The following is a 23812-nucleotide window of genomic DNA, read 5'->3' on the forward strand; positions in this document are numbered from 1 at the left end:
GACCCCGGTACACTTGGTAATAAAGACATATTCTATTCTATTCTATTCTGTTCTATTCTATTCTATTCTATTCTGTTCTATTCTGTTATGTTCTGTTCTATTCTGTTCTGTTCTATTCTATTCTATCTCCTGTTTGCATCAAACCCCAGGGTTCTCAACCTAAATCTCGCATAATTTATTCTGTGCCATTTACCTGAAATGATTCTGAGAAATGCTTCAGGCTGAAACATACTTTTAAATGAAAAGAACCAACTACGTTTTTCTTTACTTTCCATGTCAGAATGCCACTTTTGTTTAAAGGAACAAATGAGTCTATCTTTGAATTCTGCCATAAACTGCTGTTCGTCTCCTACACTGACCATAAGATAACCACACAATTCCAAAACCCTGTTCAGTTAGAACCTGGAGAGAGAGAGAGAGACAGAGAGAGAGAGAGAGAGAGAGAGAGAGAGTATTATTGTGATTTTTTTTTCTTTCTATTCTGTGTTTACAGCTGCCACGTAGTGCGTAATTCATTCATTCTAAAAAGTGGCTCCTGTTTTACATCTGAACACTTAATTTCGGTATCTATTTCCCCTGCAAGCCCCTGAAACATGTGAAAATCACTTTAGCCAACAATAATCTGTCAAATTTAAACAGTCGCTTTGCAGCTGGATTCCACCATGACAGAGGCTCAACTCCTCACGGCTGCTGTGCACGACCTGTTCCGCATCAGCCAGCAATCGAGGTGACCTTGCAGTCTTGGATTTCAGTACGGCATTTGACTCAGTGCCCCCAGTACTAGAATCTGCCATACAATCAAACTAAGGCGTCAAAGGTACAACGCATATATACGGATGAGTGACTTCTTGCGCCAATCACCAGACTTGCCCAGGTGGGAGAATATTCAAGAGAGGTGATTTTTTTTTTTTTTTTTAATACTCTGGCATCCCCCAAGGCACCGTACTTACGTCTATGCTCTTCCTGTCTAGCACTAAAACCTTCGCCGTACCTCGTGGGTGAACAATTACCCACACTCTCATTCATAACGCATTTTTGCTTCTATTTAATGGAAATGTGATAATTTCATCCATTAATGACTTTAGCAAACCTCTACCAAAATATGTGAACAAAGGGGTAAATAAAGAACGAAATCACTGTTTAATCACCTTCCCTGAGAAGTGCACGGCCTGTTGGCAGACGTATGCATGCCTTCAGTACTGTACTGACAAATGAAGAGCTACGAGAACCATATCACTCCCCAGAACAATGTCAAACAACTTGAAAAATGCCAGTCCTTTTGTTTGTTTTTTTCTTGTCCACCAGGAGCCAGCCAGACGCAATATACGATCAAGGCAATGCACAGACTGGGTTGACAGTGCTGTGATCAACACCATAGTCAAAGCAATCACAAACAACTCCAGCCCAGTGATACAAATTGACAACTGAGTCACTGAGCATTTGGCATCAGTCTTAAACAGACGCCCAGTCTGATCAAGGCAATGCATGAACTGTGTTGTTTTCAACGTAATAGTCAGAGCAACAACAAACAACACTGGCCCAACGATGCCGATTTACAGCTAAGTCATTGAGCATTTCGTATCATAAACTGATTTTCACTGTGAATAACCTGAAGTCGTCCTGCTCGTTGTTTTATGTTTGTTTGCAGCTATAGTTCCGCAATTTAACAATTAATTATTTCCAAATTTGCCCCAAACCAAATTATCATGTACCATGGACTTTTGACTTGAAGGAATATAGAATTCAGAATACTTCATTATCTCAACAACGGAAATCCACGTGGGGTGTATGCTACATAATAATGCATACCCTATAGGACATAAAATGCTTAAATACTAAGTTGATGTGGAACTTCACATACAATAATCACAACCATACACAATCATACACATGCAATGATCAGTCTCACTTTCATGAAGCATCAATACATATAAAGTGCTTTCATAACAATAGAAGCCTCAAGTACAACAATCACGACAATACCCATGCAATAAACGCAGTAAGAGAACAGGCATAAAACAATCTTATACATTAACTAAAACAGACATACATTATTAAAACCAAGTTATTCAACAAATACATAATACAGAATACACACGTGTGTACATGCATGCACACAAATGGGGAAGAAGATTCCAGCTCAGAGACACATTGTGGGATATCTTCTAATACTTGGCCGGCTTGTGTGTATCCTGAGTAGAGTGAGCTCATCACAGAAATGGGAAAACTGGGCCGACATGTCAAGTGTAACTATTTGACAGATACATTGACGGGCGCAATAGCCGAGTGGTTAAAGCGTTGGACTGTCAATCTGAGGGTCCCGGGTTCGAATCACGGTGACGGCGCCTGGTGGGTAAAGGGTGGAGATTTTTACGATCTCCCAGGTCAACATAATAATGTGCAGACCTGCTAGTGCCTGAACCCCCTTCGTGTGTATATGCAAGCAGAAGATCAGATACGCACGTTAAAGATTCTGTAATCCATGTCAGCGTTCTGTGGGTTATGGAAACAAGAACATACCCAGCATGCACACCCCCGAAAACGGAGTATGGCTGCCTACATGGCGGGGTAAAAACGGTCATACACGTAAAAGCCCACTCGTGTGCATACGAGTGAACGCAGAAGAAGAAGAAGAAGACAGATACATCTTTAGGACTGTTGTTCAAGTGGCCTGGCAGCTGAATTCCATTTATGTACCCTGCTAGTCATCTATCCGTTTGTTGTATTCATGAACATTTTGCATTCATCTATCAAGTACAAGATTTTTTTTTTAAAGTCTTTTGTTTCATGTTGTTGTTGTTTTTTTTGGGGGGTTGTGTTTTGTTTTTTGATTTTTTGGTGTTGAATAGTTGTTACCAAAAAATAACCCTTCATTCAATCAAGCACATTAACTGTTAGCTGGAATGCCTGGATGAAAATATGGAGAAGAGATGTGTGTGTGTGTGTGTGTGTGTGTGTGTGAATCAAAATCAGAATCATCTTTATTTGTCATATAAACTGTCAACTCTGCGTGTGTGTGTGTGTGTGTGAATATAGCATGTGTGTATGTGGAGAATGAGTGTGATAAGTGTGTGTGTGTGTGTGTGTGTGAATATAGCATGTGTGTATGTGGAGAATGAGTGTGAAAAGTGTCTCTGTGTGTGTGTGTGTGTGTGAATATAGCATGTGTGTATGTGGAGAATGAGTGTGAAAAGTGTGTGCGTGTGTGTGTGTGTGCGTGTGTGAATATAGCATGTGTGTATGTGGAGAATGAGTGTGAAAAGTATGTGTGTGTGTGTGTGTGTGTGTGTGCATATGCACGTGTGCATGAGGAGTGCACCATGACAACCATTCAGAAAGGTCAGAGTGTAAGAGTTTGTAATAACATTTCTGTAAGTCATGCACCGTTCCACAGATAAAGTATTGATGTGAAAATACTGTCTTTGTAATCACGAATTAGGATCCAAGCCATATTGGAATGAAAACTTTGTGTAAATGCACATTATGCACCCATTCATTCGCTCAAGCATGTGTATACTCACATACATTCATAAATTATAATAGTGAATTGTACAAATTGTGCGTTTGTCTGTGTGTGTGTGCGTGTGTGTGTGTGTGTCTGTCTGTCTGTGTGTGGGGGGGTGGGGGGGAGGAAGGGAGGGGGGTCTGTGTGGTGTGTGTGTGTGTGTGTTATGTGTTGGGGGGGGGGGTAAGAGAGAAAGAAGGGGGGGGGGGTTGTTTTTGGTTGTGTCTTGTTTTCGTTCTTGTTGTTTTTAAAGTATAATCTACAGCATAAACAGAAGACAGAAACGTGTAGAAAAAGGTCAACTAGAAAAGAAAAAAACAACAACAAATAAACACCATTTGCAATGACTACAAATTGTATTTATTTAAGCAAACTGAAGCCTCAGAAACACCAACTAACGGAGTTAATCTGACCAACAACAAAGCAACAAAAACACAGAGAAATGAAAAAAAAAGGGGGGGGGGACAGAAAAGTATTCATCACACAGTACACTGTCCATATATCTCACCATCCATGTACCATCGCTGATACAACTTGAAAACATCAGACATCATGTTACCATAATCATAAGATGTACAGGTGAATTTCATACGTGGACGCGCAGGTGTGTTTATTAAACATGTCATCTGCAACTTAACTGAGAAGGAAAAAAAAACCTAACTTTTTTTTTTTCAAACAATCACTTTGTAAAGTATGCACATCAAGAACGATAGCAATATGGGAAATGTTGCAGGATATACTCCCTGTTAGGTTAAATATATTTACCATGTCAAACTGGTGCAAACTGATATCTATGCTAGTTCAAGATAGCACAGTATATCACACCATATTATCTTATAACAAGTTGCAAACATAACACACTTTGCCTTGACTGCAAATGGAAGCACAGATAATAACACTGACAAGGGCAACACACTAGCAAAAAGATAGAAGAAGAAAAAAAAATTAACATTGACATGACAGTAAAAACACCACTGTAATATTTTTCAGAAAGCCAGCTGGACACAAGAAAGCAAAGTGCAAGAAAAAGGAAGAGGGGTGGGGTGGGGGGCAGAAAAAAGGGAATAAGAATATGAGTAGGTATAGTAATAACAAAAGGTTTATATCATATGCAGAGAAAAAAAAAGGAGTACTTGGTTATTTAAAGAAACATGATTTCCTGAAGAATATATACATACGTGTTTTTGCATGCATCATAAGAAACAGCTGATCACTATGCAATGTGTATTTTTAAAGAAAAAAAATGGCATGGTTATTTGAAGAAAAATTATTTTTTTTTTTTTTTTTTTCACTAAATGATTATCTTATGTACATTCCATATTTTAAATGATGCACACAAAAAGAAAACAATTCATTACATTTTTCTTTCACAAAATTAAGTTGTAATGTGTGTGTGTGTGTGTGTGTGTGTGTGTGTGACCTTTTCTCACATGTTTTGTTCAACGTAAATTTCTACTTCTTTTTTCTTTTATCTGTGTGTGTGTGTGAGAGAGAGAGAGAGAGAGAGAGAGAGAGAGAGAGTGTACAACATTTTCTCATATTTTTTTGTTCAGTGATAAGTCCTTTTTTTTCCTGTTTTTAACTCTCTCCATACGAATGGCGAAAGAGACGACGTTAACAGCGTTTCACCCCAATTACCATCATCAAAATATTTCAAGCGGAAGGCTCTTATACTGAAGACGTGAATGTTGACAAAGAATACCACAATTCTGACAACGGAAGCTAAAGGTTGGGTCATTCAGACACCCACTGGACATCCGAGGGGTCTGTGTAGAGGAGAAGAGAGGACTGGCCGTACTGAGTGAGTTAAAATTCTTTCATCCTCACCTGCAGTAAACTTTCATTCATCAAAAATTTTTACATTGAAGGCTTGGTCACGAATGCCAGATTAAAAAAAAAAATATATATATATATATATTACAAGGCATAAAATTAAAATGAACCATCTAAAGATACTTCTCATTTTCTTTTCTTTTTTGTCATATATATATATCATTTTGACAACAAGCGCCCAGAATTCCAGATGCTCTTTCATATTCAGGGGAGACAAAACAAAAAAGCGCATATCCACAACAGATATTAACTCCCATTAACCATAGACTGTCTATTGCACTATCAGGGAGTGTGCGTTTTTTGGAATGACACACGTGTGCTAGAGCATACAATCATATGCTGTCTCACGTACATTAACAGCTAAAATCAAAATGAACAAACTTAACGTTACAACAGTGTTGGCCAAAACAGCATTCCTTGGTTGGGGGGTGGGGGGGGGGGGTGTGCAGCGGCAGTTTGTACAACAAAATTTGTGCAGCAACAGAAGTTGTCCAACAAAAGTCAACGGCAAAACCATAACCTTTTAACAAACTAACTATAAATCCACTATACTGTTTAATCTTACTATGTATGAAAAAGTGCTGGTCAAAATATGGTGAATCTTTTCTTGTTCTGTTCTAATCATTCCAGTCTTCTTTTTCTTTCTTTCTTTTTCTTTTCTTTTTTTTTTTTTTAGCGGGAGGTTGGGGTGGGTGGGGGATCTGTTTCACAGCAGGACTGATAACCTCATCTAGTCATTTCTGACTCAAGGCTATCACCATTCACTTCCTTTGATCAGCTTGTCACGCTCAGACAGTGGTTCCATTGTCACTAAACAGGTTAAAAATAAATATGATCGCACCTCCTTCAAGATCCGGGGTGTCAATTTCTGTTATTTACTGTGTGAGTAATACAGCAAGCGATGTATGCATTACACCACAACCTTCTAGTCACCCATGAAACAGCGCACTGGAGCACAATGCCACAATAACAGCAAGCTGAAGCCGTGAAAACTGGCAACACACGACACAGGCCATTTTAACAAGACCAGAAACCGTACACTGCAGAGAACCTGCGTAATAACAGTCTACATGCTACACCATGCCAGTCAATCTAGTCATAAGACACGTAATAGAAAGAGACACACAGAGAGAGAGGAGATCATGGACAGGGTTTGCTTTGTGTCGAAACCTTGCCGTCACTGTGTGTGTCATTGCTGACAAATGGGAGTGAAGGAATGAAATGGCAGAAAGCCACTGCAGCCCCACCCCCACACCCCCTGTCCTCTCAAACACCTCTCTACCTGCAGGTATTTCGCTCTCAGGCATGGCCAATAATAATATGTGCCGTGACAAAACAACCACTGATAATTTCTGACTTAAAAAAGAAAATGTCACAAACGAGGAAAAATATGTACATAACTGCAAGTGATCAAGACTCCGCATATCAAACTGCTGATTAATTCTGCCACGCACCTCTATCCGACCCCCACCCCAACCCCCTCTGTCACACAGCTTCAAAGCAAGGAACAGAACATCACAGAACAGACAGGTTTCTGTCCAGGCTGCCACTGGCTTTGCCTGAATCCTGTGATGAAGCCATTCCTCTTCAGTATCATCACTGTCTACAATTTCGCATCCACCTATGTCTTTTACACAAACTACATTTCCTTCTTCGCTCTCTTAAAAAAATTTAACCCATACTTGACCACAGGTAAAACTCTTAAAGAGTCAAGTTGTTGGCCCAAAATGGACAGCACACCTTTCCACTGTCAGAACCAAACAGGTTTGATAGTGCGGGATAAATCTGCTTCATTTGTTTTTTGTTTTTGTTTTTCAGTTCCTTGTTTGAAACAGTAAAACCAAACAAGCAAGCTCACATTAAGCACCAGATAACATGGAGCCGGAGGGCTGAACCACAACTCTGAAGCCCTACCCTGCATACAGGCAAACTAGCAATAAAAAAATTAAAAAATACAATCCACTGATTTTTTTCATGAATCATACACACATACATTTTTGTGTGTTATGTGTGTGTGTGTGTGTGTGTGTGTGTGTGTGTGCTCATCACTGACACACTTACTTTAACGGTTTATAGAGACACCACAAGAAAAAAAAAAGTGAAACCAAATTTGGCCTCCAGTCAATGAATCCCAGTGTCACCACCAACAATATCACTGCCCTCTGGTGAAAATGGGTACAGCTGATGCACAAAACTGCATCTATTTACACCCCTGTGTCATTAAACACTTTGCTCAAATGTACAGTTGTATAAATGTGTCAATTCCTCTTACTGAGACTACAAAGTTATTCCGTTATTTACACTGCTGAATGCTGTTTGCAAAAAATGCACTTCCTGTCTGATATGTATTAGTTTATTTAATCCTTAATCAGACATACAACAAAACAACAAGAACTTTGAACGTTTTTCCTTGTGGTGTCATTGATATAATTAATTTATTACGAACAGGTTTTCTCTAATTCTGCACAAGCATGACCAAACCACGGAGCAACAGTGACAGGCCAGCCATGCTTTCACATTAGCTGACACTGGTGCTGTCCAGACTCCATGCTAAGTTGCTTTTCCTTCATACTTAACTTTGGGACCTACTCTTACATCTATCCATAAATCAGCCACACAAGCCACTTTTCTCCCTCTTTCTCTTAACGTTTCTCTAAACAGTGCTGATTTTTCTCAATTTATGGACTTGCCTGTAATATTTGTTTAGTTATTCTTTCATTACTTGTTTAACTATTAACTTATATAATATTTGTTTAGTTATTCTTTCATTACTTGTTTAACTATTTGGCTACTTTTAATATTTGTTCAACTCTTTCAGCACCAAGTTTCTGTGTTCATGGTTTCATGTCAAAACAACACAATGGACTTGTTCACTTCAAACCGAGTCAGGGGGCAAAGGTTAGTCATTGTTCTTTTGGCGAGAAACTGGCTGCAGCTGTCGAACTTTGTTATAATGTGAAAAATGGTCCTTCTAATATGACCCCTCCATGTTGACAAAAGTCACCTTTTGCAGAGAAACTGCTTATTATACTTTCATTACTTGTTTAACTACGGCCCAACACTCAGCTTATATCACAGATTGACAGAAGTTTACGTTTGGGCCAACAGCAAAGAGAGAGCTGTATTATCAGTGGTTTCTCCAGTCAATGGGAAACCATTTACAGCTTAGTCTTTTGTGAAGGATTATGACTCTCATACTAGGAGGCAAAATTGCACTGGCTCTTAGTGCTGCAGCCTTGTAGGCTACTTGGCCTTTGGGAACCATCCCAACGCCGACTGTCCTAAAACCCTCTTGGCCGAGAGAGTGGGGATGTACCTGGGCAAGACAGTCTCCACTATAATAAAATTCTAGCCCAAATAGTCGGAACAGCAGTTGTCTCCTCTGCTTTTCTGATGGTCATAGTCGGACACGATATATATATATATATACTTGTTTAACTATTTTCTAACATTGTTTATTCATCTGTGTGTGATGTGAGACATTGAATTTTGTTTAACTATTTTCTAACATTGTTTATTCATCTGTGTGTGATGTGAGACATTAAACAAAATTCCCCCTCCTCAGGTTTCTTCCCCCTTTTTTGTGACGCCATTTAAATCATGTATAGATAAGTTTCCTCTAGTGCCGAGGGTGCCAAGCCAAGGAACCGACCGTGACAGATCAGAAATGTTTCCACATCAGTCAATGCTGCCTCAGTCCTGGTTACATCTTGGCGGATCCCCTCTTTCTCCTTTCTTTCACACTGGGACTGAATCCCACAACTATCTATCCATCTGTACAATTAATAAATAATAATAATAATAATTTACATTTGTATAGTGCCTACCCTGTGGCTCAACGTGCTTTTAACAAAACACCTATTATAAATAAGAAAGGGAAAAAAAATACAATAATATAATAATATTGCTATCTTAAAGCATGCATCTAAAAACTGATGGATTGGTATTGTCAAATAGATGAATATGTGCCTTGCAAAATATTGGTTGTAAATTAAGAAATAAAACCAAAAACAAAAAACAAATATTTCTTTTAAATGTTAACCCCTCATAGTGCCATTTAAACTCCTAGTAAACAGACAGATGGATGGATGGATGGATGGAAGAACTAGACCCATATAATCATTGTTTTGGGAGGGCATGGGGGGGGGGGGTGGGGGGGGGGGTTGTTAATGCAATCAAAAAAAACATATATTTTCCCAACCAGGTAGAGGGGCACAGTATTGCTGCCATGTCACCTTCTACCATGTGAGGTTATCTAATAAGCCTTCATCACTGATTCGGTGACTATTCTGCATTTGAATAAAATGAATAAATGAATGAGTGAAAGAAAAAAAAAAAAAAAGAATGACAGGGTGAAGGACAGAACAAACAGGCCCAACGTCTCCTCAGCACTTGCAGCCGCACACAATATTTCTATCGTGACACTCTCCTCACAAGTGCAGAAAACTGTTAAACCAGTAACACTGACCTCAGTGATGCTATGATCAGGTAAGAGTGAAACAAAGATATGAACATGATCATTTAAATATAAAAAAAAAGGAAAAGAAAAGAAAAATAAAGATTAAAAATAAAGACAGAAAATTACTACAACTTGGCCCTATACATGAGCTGTGAAACATGTTTCTCTAGTCTGGCATGAGCCAATAATATTTCTAACAGATTACTGATGACACCCTCTTGGTCCCTGCCTATGGACAGTATGAACCACAACTGGACCATGTATTATTATTACCATGAAAAAAAATCACTTTTTTTCTGATTTCTTCTAACAACCACATAAAAATCAATCCACTTTTTTTTTTTTTAATACAAGTTAGTTCTATCATTTCTGATGCACTCATCTCATACTTCTGGTATTATGCAAAAATAGTGCCATCGCTATTTCATCCAAAGCCACTGTTTGTTTCCCTCTAATCTTACTAGATATTATCACAGGGTTTACTTCCTTGTCATGTACTGCACATTTATAGCCTCAAGGATATCATCATAATTGTCATGGGCTTTTCTGACTTCCCTGATAAAGCACCTGTGAGTGTCACAGTACTGTCCCCGAGCTGACAACAAAATCTGGCAGGATGTCAAGCTATCTCCTGAAGATGACATCAGCACCATGAATGGTAAAAAGCAATTCTTTGCCTTGCTGTGACAGACACATAGAATGATCACCAAAATGGGCTTAAGAATTTAACTGCGGTGACAAGCATGAAAAAGAAGCTGGTCATTCCTCACTGTACAGTAATATTTCTGTTCCCTGTAAAGGCAAGTCAGAAGTTGTACATGCTGTTGCCAGCAAACCAACCAAGACCACTGAAAGAGCCCAAGAAGTACAGATTACATGTTTTGTCTAAATGTCAAAGACAATGTTGTCATTTTTGTCAACATGTTTTGCTGAGTTCTTCTTTAGCAGTCAGAAGTTGTACAAACTGTTGCCAGCAAACCAACCAAGACCACTGAAAAAGACCAAGAAAACAGATTACATATTTTGCCTAAACATCACAGAAAATTTTGTCAATATGGTTTTATCAGTTCTTTAGCAGTCAGAAGTTGTACACACTGTTGCCAGCAAACCAACCAAGACCACTGAAAGAGACCAAGAAAACGGTTTACATATTTTGCCCCAACGTCACAGAAAATTTTGTTGATGAGTTTTGATCAGTCCTTCGTGACCAACAAAAAAAAAAAGGTTTAAATGTTTTGCCAAAATCTCACAGAAAATTTTGTCAACATATTTTCCTCGGTTCTTCTTTAGCAAACAGAAGCTGTACATACTGTTGCCAGCAAACCAACCATGACCGCTGAAAGAGACCAAGAAAAAAGTTTACTTATTTTGCTTAAATGTCAAAGAAAATTTTGTCGATATGTTTTCATCTGTTCTTCTTTACCAATCAAATTGTTCATACTGTCGCCAGCAAACCAACCAAGACCACTGAAAGAGACCAAGGAAAACAGTTTACACAATTTTGCCTTGACGTCACAGAAGATTTTGTCATTTTTGTCAACATGTTTTGCTTGGTTCTTTAGCAGTCAGAAGTTGTAAAAACTGTCGCCAGCAAACCAACCAAGACCACTGAAGAGACCAAGTAAAAACAGTTGACGTATTTTGCTTAAATGTAAAAGAAAATTTTGTCAACATTTTTGATCGGTTCTTAAGCAGTCAGAAGTTGTACATATTGTCGCCAGCAAACCAAGACCACTGGAAGAAATCAAGAAAAAAAAAGATTTACATGTCTTGCCTAAATGTCATAGATGATTTTGTCAACATGTTTTGCTTGGTTCTTCTTTAGCAGTCAGAAGTTGTAAAAACTGTCGCCAGCAAACCAACCAAGACCACTGAAAGAAACCAAGAAAACAGTTAACACAGTTTGCCTAAATGTCAAAGAAAGTTTTGTTGATGTTTTGCTTGGTTCTTCTTTAGCAGTCAGAAGTTGTTCATAGTGTTGCCAGCGAACCAACCAAGACCACCGAAAGAGACCAAGAAAAAGGTTTACATGTTTTACCTAAACATCACAGAAGATTTTGTCATTTTTATCAACATGTTTTGCTCAATTCTCCTTTAGCAGTCAGAAGTTGTACATACTGTTGCCAGCAAACCAACCAAGACCACTGAAAGAGACCAAGAAAAATAGTTTATATATTTTGCTTAAATGTAAAAGAAAATTTTGTCGACATGTTTTAATCTGTTCTTCTTTAGCAGTCAGAAGTTGTTCATACTGTTGCCAGCAAACTAACCAAGACCACTGAAAGAGACCCAAAAAAAAAAAAGTCTTACATGTTTTACCTAAACATCACAAACATTTTTGTCAACATGTTTTGCTTGGTTCTTTAGCAGTCAGAAGTTGTAAAAACTGTCACCAGCAAACCAACCAAGACCACTCAAGAGACCAAGAAAAACAGTTAACACAGTTTGCTTAAATGTCAAAGAAAATTTTGTCGACATGTTTTGATTGGTTCTTAAGCAGTCAGAAGATGTTCATACTGTCGCCAGCAAACCAACCAAGACCACTGGAAGAAATCAAGAAAAAAGATTTACATGTTTGGCCTAAACGTCACAGATGACTTTGTCAACATGTTTTGCTGGGTTCTTCTTTAGCAGTCAGAAGTTGTAAAAACTGTCGCCAGCAAACCAACCAAGACCACTGAAAGAAACCAAGAAAACAGTTAACACAGTTTGCCTAAATGTCAAAGAAAGTTTTGTTGATGTTTTGCTTGGTTCTTCTTTATCAGTCAGAAGTTGTTCATACTGTCACCAGTGAACCAACCAAGACCACCATAAGAGACCAAGAAAAAAGGTTTACATGTTTTACCTAAACGTCACAGAAGATTTTGTCATTTTTATCAACATGTTTTGCTCAATTCTCCTTTAGCAGTCAGAAGTTGTACATACTGTTGCCAGCAAACCAACCAAGACCACTGAAAGAGACCAAGAAAAACAGTTTATATATTTTGCTTAAATGTAACAGAAAATTTTGTCGATATGTTTTATTCTGTTCTTCTTTAGCAGTCAGAAGTTGTTCATACTGTTGCCAGCAAACTAACCAAGACCACTGAAAGAGACCCAAAAAAAGAAAAGTCTTACATGTTTTACCTAAACATCACAAACATTTTTGTCAACATGTTTTGCTTGGTTCTTTAGCAGTCAGAAGTTGTAAAAACTGTCGCCAGCAAACCAACCAAGACCACTCAAGAGACCAAGAAAAACAGTTAACACAGTTTGCTTAAATGTCAAAGAAAATTTTGTTGACATGTTTTGATTGGTTCTTAAGCAGTCAGAAGATGTTCATACTGTCGCCAGCAAACCAACCAAGACCACTGGAAGAAATCAAGAAAAAAGATTTACATGTTTGGCCTAAACGTCACAGATGACTTTGTCAACATGTTTTGCTTGGTTCTTCTTTAGCAGTCATAAGTTGTAAAAACTGTCGCCAGCAAACCAACCAAGACCACTGAAAGAAACCAAGAAAACAGATAACACAGTTTGCCTAAATGTCAAAGAAAGTTTTGTTGATGTTTTGCTTGGTTCTTCTTTAGCAGTCAGAAGTTGTTCATACTGTCACCAGCGAACCAACCAAGACCACTGAAAGAGACCAAGAAAAATAGTTTATATATTTTGCTTAAATGTAAGAGAAAATTTTGTCGACATGTTTTGATTGGTTCTTAAGCAGTCAGAAGATGCTCATACTGTCGCCAGCAAACCAACCAAGACCACTGGAAGAAATCAAGAAAAAAAATTTACATGTTTGGCCTAAACGTCACAGATGACTTTGTCAACATGTTTTGCTTGGTTCTTCTTTAGCAGTCAGAAGTTGTAAAAACTGTCGCCAGCAAACCAACCAAGACCACTGAAAGAAACCAAGAAAACAGTTAACACAGTTTGCCTAAATGTCAAAGAAAGTTTTGTTGATGTTTTGCTTGGTTCTTCTTTAGCAGTCAGAAGTTGTTCATACTGTCACCAGCGAACCAACCAAGACCACCGAAAGAGACCAAGAAAAAGGTTTACATGTTTTACCTAAACATCACAGAAGATTTTGTCATTTTTGTCAACATGTTTTGCTCAATTCTTCTTTTGCAGTCAGAAGTTGTACATACTGTCGCCAGCAAACCAACGAAGACCACTGAAAGAGACCAAGAAGAATAGATTACATGTTTTGTCTAAATGTCAAAGACACTGTTGTCATTTTTGTCAACATGTTTTGCTGGGTTCTTCTTTAGCAGTCAGAAGTTGTACAAACTGTCACCAGCAAACCAACCAAGACCACTGAAAGAGACCCAGAAAAACAGTTTATATATTTTGCCTAAACGTCACAGAAAATTTTCTTGATGTGTTTTGATCAGTTCTTCTTTAGCAGTCAAGTTGTACATACTGTTTCCAGAGAACCAACCAAGACCACTAAAAAAGACCAAGGTTTACATGTTTTGCCTAAACATCACAGAAAATTTTGTCAACATGTTTTGCTCGGTTCTTCTTTAGCAGTCAGAAGTTGTCACACACTGTCGCCAGCAAACCAACCAAGACCACTGAAAGAGGCCAAGAAAAACAGTTAACATATTTTGCTTAAATGTGTAAATGTCACAGAAAAATTTGTCATTTTTGTCAATTATTTTTTGCTCGGTACTTCTTTCGCAGTCAGAAGTTGTTCATACTGTCACCAGCAAATGAACGAAGACCACTGAAAGAGACCAAGAAAACCCGTTTACGCAGGTAATGGAAATCTGACCTTATGAAGTCCTATTCAGACTGCTATAGTGCTCTTATTTAGTTGGGAAACAAAGACCAGGTTCACCAGACCAACTCCACAACTGCTCTCTGACCACCATCCAGGAGATTCTACCATCTCTGGCAGAACAAATGGCACTGGCAGTGAGTCTGAATTAGAGCCGCAGTAAACCCCAGACATTATCTTATCCCTTGATATACATTCATTTTGTCACATTTACATGATAAGTAAAGTTACACATTTATTCTGTCACATTTACATGACACTCTTGCTACTTCTGGAACAGGAAAGGACAAAGGTGGCTTATCTGGTGCAGATAAAACCTGGGCATGTCTGATGTAGAACCACTACAAATGTATTAGAGTAAAACAACACTCACAGTTCAACTTGCTGGATGTCTATTGAACAGAACTTCCTGAAATCCAAATAGGTTGATCCTATGTTAACTAATTCAATAGTGACTGCATCATTAAGTACACTCCATGTGTGGTAACACTGACAACATGAATCATCTGTAATTTATACATGCTATTGTTTGAACTGCTGCTGAATGATCATCTGACATATGACCATCATATGATTTGCTGCTCCTTCTCTGATTTTGCTCGTCACCAGGTAAGACAGAACGTTTCTGTCTCCGAAAACCAAAACCAGTCACATAAACTGATAAAGCAGAGAACACGCAAATCCTCCAGTGTAACATCATATATCCTGTGTATAATGTTGACACTATCAGCTGATAACAACTTATAAATGTTGTCACATTCACGCACCAATAATGTTCATTTAGTGCTGTCTTAAAAAAAATACAGGACTGTGTGGTTAGCGTTCTGCCACATATGTACTAATATTGTGATCATGACAGCACTCAAAAATTAATTTGATTTTTTCAAATCAACTTCAGGAAGGACAGCTGTGGCTTTTGAATGATAAAGTCATAGTCATGACAATGACACAGGTGCGCTGCAACCTCAGAATAACACTTCTGTCACAGCTAGTTTTACAAAATAGTAGACTATCAGTTTTGCCTCCAGGATTTCTCAAAACTGCCTTGAGAGAAGCCAAGACTGTTAAAGCACGCTGTTTATCTGACAGAAAAGCAAATCCTTTTATTGGTGAAAAGCATCTGTAGTTTGTTGGTATTTCTCCCAAATGAACAGCTATGGAATGACTCCATCTCTGAAGATCCAATACTGCTGTCAAGAGAGAGTGAGAAAAAAAAAGGAGAACTTCATCAAGTGAACCCACATCTGCTACAAAGGATATGAGTGGTTGAGAAAAGATTGGTTTGTGTATAGAGTTCTGTCTCTCCACAGTGCCCAACCTACTGCTGTCCTTAAATTCAAGTCTTCTCAACTGGTTGAAATCTCTCAGGATCAGAACATGTAACAGATCTATCCAACATGTAGTCATCAGCTAAGCTTGCTTGCTGTAACATTCTCAGCCTGATAGTCTTGATCCTGTTTTGTAAAACTAGCTGTGACAGAAGCGCTATCCTAGAATACAATGCACCTGTCTCATTATCATGATTATGACCATCATGCAACAGTCAAACTGAACGTAACAAAAAACAAAACAAAATTACAGGTGCAATGATCTGACATTTCTGGAAACCACAGAAATCTATTTCATCTTGAGAAGCAGCAGAAAATCAGTTTACTGGACCTCATAAGGTTTTGCTCCAACCAAAAGCCATGGGTCTGCCATCCATTTCTGGATGAACATGAAACCAAAGCTCATGGCAAGAGACGAAAAAACTAAAGCTCCAGAAACCACTCAGACAGAAGCAGATTATCTAGCAGACAGCTTGTGCCATATGCATTCATTACTTGACACAAATTCACATTTGAGCTACATCAATACATGACAGCAGAAAATTTTTAAGTTAACTGGACCTATTTACTCTCTTCACCACAAGACGATGGCATATATTCATCTCTGAACACAAAACCCCAATGTCAGTGGCAAGAGAGAGAAAAAGCTCCAGTAAACCCTACCATGTTACATCAAAACTTTTACCACTTCAATATGACAACCATCTCAGTTTTGTTTTGGCAATGGTTTATGGAAGAATAGTATTTAGAAAAGCAACTGAAAAGCATTTAGTGCTATATGTATGGGTCAAACTGCAGTTGCTGTCGACTTACTGGATCACTGACTGAAGCGTCTCCGAATCAGAACAAGCCTGTCCAGCATGTTGACAACAGCACCGCATTACTTACAGCTATTCTTGATGTAACATTAAAACAATGATGTCAAACTGTCTTTTTCTGATACTATAAACTTACTCAGATTTCTGCTGTGTGGTTACCTGACGGTAGGAAATCAAGAGTCTACTGGACTATGCTAGTTCAGCCCTTCACCAAAAGCCTGGGCGTAATCCCGTCTCCGAGAAAAATAAACCCAAAGCCAGTGGCATCAGAGAAGAAAAAGCACTGCTCCAGTAAATCCCCCAAATTTACATGTAAAGTAAATCAAACAACACACGAAAGAAATTGCCAGATACAAAAAAATCTATCAGAATACAAAAAGCAAAACAAAACAAAAAATGTTAAAGGAATCATTAAAACTGAGCTGCTGAATTGTAACAAAGATTTTTTTGCAAAGCAGCCATTGAGGATCTCCATCCCATTGCCAGGGGCAACCGAGACACTGGTGACAGACTCAGCTGCATTCATGTGGACAAAGATGATCTCTGGAGCTTTATGGGCCTGAGTGATGGGACCATATGAGGCAGCCTAAGCTTACTGGTGTCCCTCAGGGGCAGCTTCTGGATTCGGCAACTTGATCTTGTAACCCAGCTTCAGCAAAGACTCGATTGCCGTGGCAGTGGCAGGGTCCATGCCAGCGATGGCGTCGTCTCCATGGGTTTCTGAAGCCCAGGTCTCTTTGCCATGGTTGGAAGATGCGGGCGGGTCGTTCTTCGCGCTTCCATGCAGAACAGCGCTGCTGCTGCCGCTGACCCTGGGCATGTCTGCCTTCAGCATCTCAGGGGGCTCCACCGCTAGCTTAGGGCTGACCACCACGCGAGGTTCCATAGTCCCTGTCTTCACCACACCCCCCACCGGGCTGTCCTGGCGCACGATGATGGCGTCTTTGGGGACGTAGACGACAGGCGGGCCACTGCTCACCACCATCGGCTGACTCTCGCCCAGCTGGACTGTGCACTGAGGTGAGCTGGTCACTACCATCGGCGGGTTCTCCACCAGCTGGACTGTGCGCGGAGGTGAGCTGGTCACTACCATCGGCTGGTTCTCGCCCAGCTGGACTGTGCGCGGAGTGGACATCACCACTGGCTGGATCCCAGACAGCTGGACTGAACGCTGAGATGAGCTGATGACCTTATCTGGGGTCGGTGTCTCCTTGACAACAGAGTCAACAAGCCAAGGGGTTTGCAGCTTGGGCCGTGCTGAAGGCTGCGGGCGATCAGCTCTCTGTTCACGTGGAGGGCTGCTGGGCTTAGGAGGGACCTGGTCCATCGTCACCTTGTCTCTGCTGATGGTGCCGGTAACATTATCTGATGCATTCAGGAAAGGGTTTCCACTGGTCAGGATAGTGGAGACTGCTTCAGCTGGGAAGACCTTGCTCTGGTCATCAGACGGGATGTATTTCGTCAGGCCAAATTCAAACGATCGTTTCCCTATCCAGCGCTTCAACTGCTCATTGGTTTTGCGAAGCAGTTCATTCTCTTTGACAGCACCATAGACATCCTCTCTGAGCTTCTGCACCATGGCAACCAGCTCACACTTTTCCTGATTCAGCTGATCATTTTCCTGCAGAACAACAACCATGCTCTATGTAAAATCTTTATCTTGATTTTCCAAAAATGTTTTTATCTTAGCAATCACATGCATAGTTGCACACACACACACATGCACACACATGCCAACTGGAACCTATTTTTCTGCTTTTAAACAAACAAACAAAGTGACAGTTATAGAAAAGGAAAGAAAAACAGACAAAATAAGAACTTTCTGTGCCAGCTGCTGCAGAAATAAAAATATTGAGCAGGCTGCAATCATTTCTAACTGCGCTTCACTCAAGAGTGGGGAAAAAGTGTGACAGATTCCCTCCCCTTTCCCCAAAAAGAAAAAAGAAGGAACAAAAAGAAAATAATTCTTGATCACTCTGCTATAAAAATACTAAAATCATGAGCCCTGTCAAAAATATCCCTGGCAGTATTCCTCTCAACAAAAACAAAACAAAAAATATTTTTACACCAACATGTTTAACAGTAGCAAAACATTTATCACTCAATGTTCCATTTTGAACCAGAGTCACTAAGGAAGACACAGATGATATATATACAGACTAATGGTGTGATAAACAGACAAAGCAGCAAATGTACATGATAACATCAAATGCATAAAATTATATATATTCATGTAATGATGTATATATATGCATGTATCATATCAGTTTCAGTTTCAGTTTCAGTAGCTCAAGGAGGCGTCACTGCGTTCGGAAAAATCCATATACGCTACACCACATCTGCCAAGCAGATGCCTGACCAGCAGCGTAACCCAACACGCTTAGTCAGGCCTTGAGAAAAAAAAAAAAAAAGGTGAAATGGAACAGTGAGTGATAAATGTTATTATTTATTTATTTATTTATTTATGTAAGCTTTATGTATCATATCACACAAATAAAGACAGGAAAATCTCTTACGCTCTGCAGTTTCTCGAATTCCACCTTCTTCTTCTTCCTGCTTCTCTCTGCTGCTTCCTTGTTGCGTTTCCTTCTCTCCAGCATGGACTTCATTTCGTGTTCTGTCATCTGAATCAACAGACACATGTTTATACGTAACACATACGTGTATACATATCCATGCGCGCACGCGCGCGCACACACACACACACACACATATGTATAACTCGGTGAAAAAAGTTGTGCTCAAAAAGGTGGCAGATACCCTTGATAATGAAATTTACACCACAAAAAATTACTTAAATGATGGAGTATGTTGTAGGCCATCATATTCTGCAATAAAAAGATAACTATATATACATATCATTTATCTTCAAAACAATACATTAGACAATATGCAATCTTTCTGTATCAACAACAACTTGTACAGAAAATTTAAAGTTACACTGGTCACTAATCCTAATTTCACCTATGAACTTTGATTATGCACCTCTCTCTCTCTCTCTCTCTCTCTCTCTCTCTAAATCTACCTATACAAGATAGATAGATATAGATATACAGGTTGCGCACACACACGCGCGCGCACACACACACACACACACTCACACAACTTTTCTTCCAATATTTCATTAGCCACTGAAAAAATTTTGAATGATTATTCATTGCTTCGAATGTTTTCAGAAATTTTAAACTCCAGTGTTGGTATCCTCCTTTGATGTATTATATTTAATACTGTTATTTATATTTACTTTGTTGTAGGTTAATACTTGTTGATATGCATATACATATTCTCCTTCCCATGACAACTCATTCAATACACACCACAACCTCTTTAGACTTTTTCTTATAATATACTTTTCCTCTGATACATAACATGAACTCTTTTTTTTTTAACACTAATATTCACATGCATTCCCTTTCCTTTATACACTACTTTACTCCTTTCCGTCTAAAAACACTTATAGTGAATAGACGTTAAACTGAAGAAAACACACACATTCACACATGCATGCATGGGCACCGAAAAAGAAAGTACCTGTATAAAACACCAGTTACCTCATGCCTGGGCTTCTTAGCAAAAAGGTCCTCTGGAATTTCCTCCAAGCCTTCGCTGGCTCTCTTACTTTTGATGTAAGAGCGTAAGCACTCCTTGCCGTCACCAAACATGCTTGTTCGGCCAGAACAGTCGCACGCTATGTGTAGCAGCCCTTGCACATTGGGAGGCTCCACAGAGGCTCTTGATCTCACTTAAAATGATGTTTCACTTTAAAAAGGCTTTCCTTTGCCTGAAACATGACCATCATAGTATACATTAACATAATATTCATATGATAAGAAGAAGAAACAAGAACTGGAGAAGAAGAATTGCTTTGTTACCATCAGCTTATCATTACTAATTAAAAATTGTATACGGTAATATTATTCTTGAAAACTCTGTATGAAACAGAAAAATACAATGCATATTTATCAACCATTACACATTCAACTTCTGTGTCAGATGGCTTTTCTACGAACACCTGAGCAGAAAGGTGAATGTGGGTAATTAACAATAGAAATCATAATCAATCTGTTTTAAATACAAGTTAATTCCAGCTAAAAGAAACCCCTATGAACAGGGAAATGCGGCAGGAATGTCAGACCCCTGCCAGAGTCTGCACTAGTGGGTGACGGTTAAATATGTGTAATTAAACAGGGATTCATGGAGTAGTTCTTTGTATGCAATCGATCTGGTGTTCAAGTCATGTGCCAAGACTAGATTGTGTGTGTTCTGTTTTTACCAGCACCTGGCAAGCCATAATTAATACAGTTCCTAAACAAGGAGCAACTCTGCCAGCCAACCATGCCACATGAATCCACAATGACTGAAGGGTTCACTGTATTTATTAATTAAGCACACCACAGAGGCAACTGATAGGATACATCATGGTATCATGTAACAGCTTTACACTGCAGCTGCATGGAACAGTTTCATTAAAAAATAATAAAAAAATAAAAAAAAAAGTACCCACTGTCAGACGACTCACTTGTATCGGTAAGAAATGAAATCGCTAAAAAACAAATGTTAGAATTGATTAAGTGAAAATTTCAAAACTGATCACTAACATAACGAGTTAGTTGAGGGCAAAATACAAAACTTCCTCCCTTATGCTATCATACAGTGAGATGATGGAAGTATCCATATTTTTTGTTCAAAATTTGCACATACTGTCGTCTTGTAAATGAATCCAGGAAAGCACACAGAGTTTGAAACAGACTGAATTCAGAATATTATATACCCATGATAGGGCCCCTTTGTCTAATTCTGTTGTCTACCTCATGACTGAGACGAAACTGGGTCAGACGTCATTGCTGACACGCACTGTTCACATGAACCAGTCACCACGAAAATAACTCTCCTGCTCGCGAGCACAGCAACACACACTGCATTTACTGGTCACAGTGGAGAGTGGAAAGGTCAGTTAAGATATTCTTAGCTTTTAACGTCATTAAGCAAATTAGGTGCCACTCCAAAAATTCAAAACTATGGCCACAATCAGGGACTTCTGAAACAGTTGTAAACAGTATGGCCCCAAATGGGGCCCTTCATCTGAAGTGAGTTATAAACTGACAGAACACTGACTACACAATACCTAAACAACTACAACTATCTTTACATGAGCACATCAGAGATGGCTTCCAATTTCACTTCGCCTTCCAGTTTCATATGACCTAATGACTCTCGTGAGGACGTTAAGATTCCAAGATCAAGACGGATCGGGTGGAAGGCTGACCAATTCACCACCGACCTTAGCCAGTCAAAATCTCTGATAACACAGTGTTACTGAACTAACCACCACCACAAAAAACTAATAATAACAATAACAATAGTTAATTTAATTTTGGTTAAGCTAGGTTTCTTTTGTTGTTGTTGGTTTTTGTTTTTTTGTTTTTTGTTTTGTTTTTTAATCACCATCAAGGGAAAATACAGTATCCTTCCAATGAAAAGTAGCAAATAAATACGCATGCTGATAAAATATGCCTGCTCAGCTTGAAGAAGAAATAGAATTCCCAAAATCTTTTCTACGGCGCGAACAACAGAATGAATAATGTTCAACCAGCTATAAACTATAATCATAACCCATTGCCAAACCAATGCAATAATAAATTTCCGGATCTTCACAAAAAATAGCTAAAAAGTTCACAACAATGATGAAAAGATGTTCAAAACGCGTTATTTCAAAGCTCTCCGTCAAGCTTGTGGTTATCTGCACATGGAAATCGCACACCAAGTCGTACTCTTACTAGCCTTCACCTTCAGTCGCTGCATCTGAATAAAACTATGATCTTCATCAAAATGGCAACAAAGAACGAATGGTAAAAGTATAAACAATAATCTTAAAAGACTTAAAGCCAAGGTATGATGGTAAACCATAACGTGTTGAACACTGAGGTTATTTTGTTGTGGACATAATGCAGGAAAGCATTTCCCAAATATGGCCGCCATGATAGTTCCCTGACGAAAACAGATACGTGAGTACAGGCCAAAATAACTCAAAAATACTCGGCCATGTTATGATAGAAATATTTCAGTCAAAACATAAAGCGATAAGCAATAATTAATTTAACAAACTTTAAACTTCCTAATGAATACGGCGCAAAGTGACGCATCAGGCAAGAGCAAAGCGACTTACCAGTCAAAGGCCGAAATGAGCAATGGCAGCCAGGCAACCTGGATTGTCTGCTCCCGATTGACGTCAGCTTTATTAGCAATATCGGGAAAATCCCAAATGAGATTCACGACGCAATGCTGTTTCCTAATTTAGACGCACCACCATGGGGAATATCTAATGTGTACAGCCGTGCGCACACACACACACACACACACACACACACGCAATATTGGCGATTCGATTTCCTTTCACCCTCAGTGGGGTATAGAGATTGACGAACAGAACAAAATAAACATGAAAAACAACTATGGTAAAAGGACAGTTAACAACACGTATACTAGTAGCGAGTTCTCCGTAATTTTATCAAAACGCGTACACATGTTCAACTGAAAGCACACTTGAACAATGGTAAAACTTCTAAGAAGCGATAAAACTACCTCTAACGTTAGTATATCTATCGAAAGCAGTTCCTACTATGAAGCTGTGTTAATTTATCATTTTATTTGCAGCAACCTAGTTATTATATGCTCTAACAGCTAGATATTTGCCATCTCAGTTTTGAAAAAAATTGATATCGAAAGCTATATAAAGGTTTGTTTGGGTTATGTTTTCTATCTTAATTGAAGACATCAGTCTACAGAATTCATAACATGATCTAGGATGAAGAAAGCGTTGGGGAACCATTTCCTGTCGTCAATAAGAAGACTTGACATATATATATATAATTTCTACTAAATCACAGTAAATGAAATCCATCTCCAATTATTGACAAAATAATCATCGATTAAAGGCAAATCCTTTATCACATGGAATATCATGATAACGTCCAATTTCAACAGGTATAGTGCCCCTATCCGGCATTGCAACAACGAAATTTATTCGGTCTAAACGCACTGACTGATGAACATATGATCTGGTGCCAGCCTGATGCGCATGCACACACACACACACACACAAAACAC

General features: G+C 38.9%; 1 protein-coding gene across 2 annotated transcripts; it reads right to left on the reverse strand.

Moving 5' to 3' along the window:
* Window positions 1-4891: 4891 nt before the first annotated feature.
* LOC143293015 (uncharacterized) lies at window positions 4892-22907 on the reverse strand. Of its 2 annotated transcripts, none has more exons than XM_076603803.1 (4): window positions 22872-22907; window positions 20257-20486; window positions 19222-19329; window positions 4892-18326 (listed from the first exon to the last, which is right to left on the reverse strand). In XM_076603803.1, the coding sequence occupies exons 2-4, from the start codon at window positions 20365-20367 to the stop codon at window positions 17298-17300; spliced, it is 1248 nt and encodes a 415-aa protein (XP_076459918.1). In that variant the 5' UTR covers window positions 20368-20486; window positions 22872-22907; the 3' UTR covers window positions 4892-17297. The 2 variants fall into 2 exon arrangements, with proteins under 2 accessions (XP_076459918.1, XP_076459920.1); XM_076603805.1 differs by lacking the exon at window positions 22872-22907 and adding an exon at window positions 21407-21425.
* Window positions 22908-23812: the final 905 nt, after the last annotated feature.

Source organism: Babylonia areolata, chromosome 18, assembly GCF_041734735.1.
Source record: "Babylonia areolata isolate BAREFJ2019XMU chromosome 18, ASM4173473v1, whole genome shotgun sequence".
In the NCBI taxonomy this organism is placed as follows: domain Eukaryota; kingdom Metazoa; phylum Mollusca; class Gastropoda; order Neogastropoda; family Buccinidae; genus Babylonia; species Babylonia areolata.

What these genes read in the sequence shown, in the direction of transcription:
- LOC143293015 (XM_076603803.1), bottom strand. Translation starts at nt 20,367, where the DNA reads ATGTTTGGTGACGGCAAGGAGTGCTTACGCTCTTACATCAAAAGTAAG. An exon ending in CTAAGAAGCCCAGGCATGAG is followed by an intron (nt 19,330 to 20,256) that starts GTAACTGGTGTT and finishes CTGTTGATTCAG; the next exon opens with ATGACAGAACACGAAATGAA. An exon ending in AATTCGAGAAACTGCAGAGC is followed by an intron (nt 18,327 to 19,221) that starts GTAAGAGATTTT and finishes GTTGTTCTGCAG; the next exon opens with GAAAATGATCAGCTGAATCA.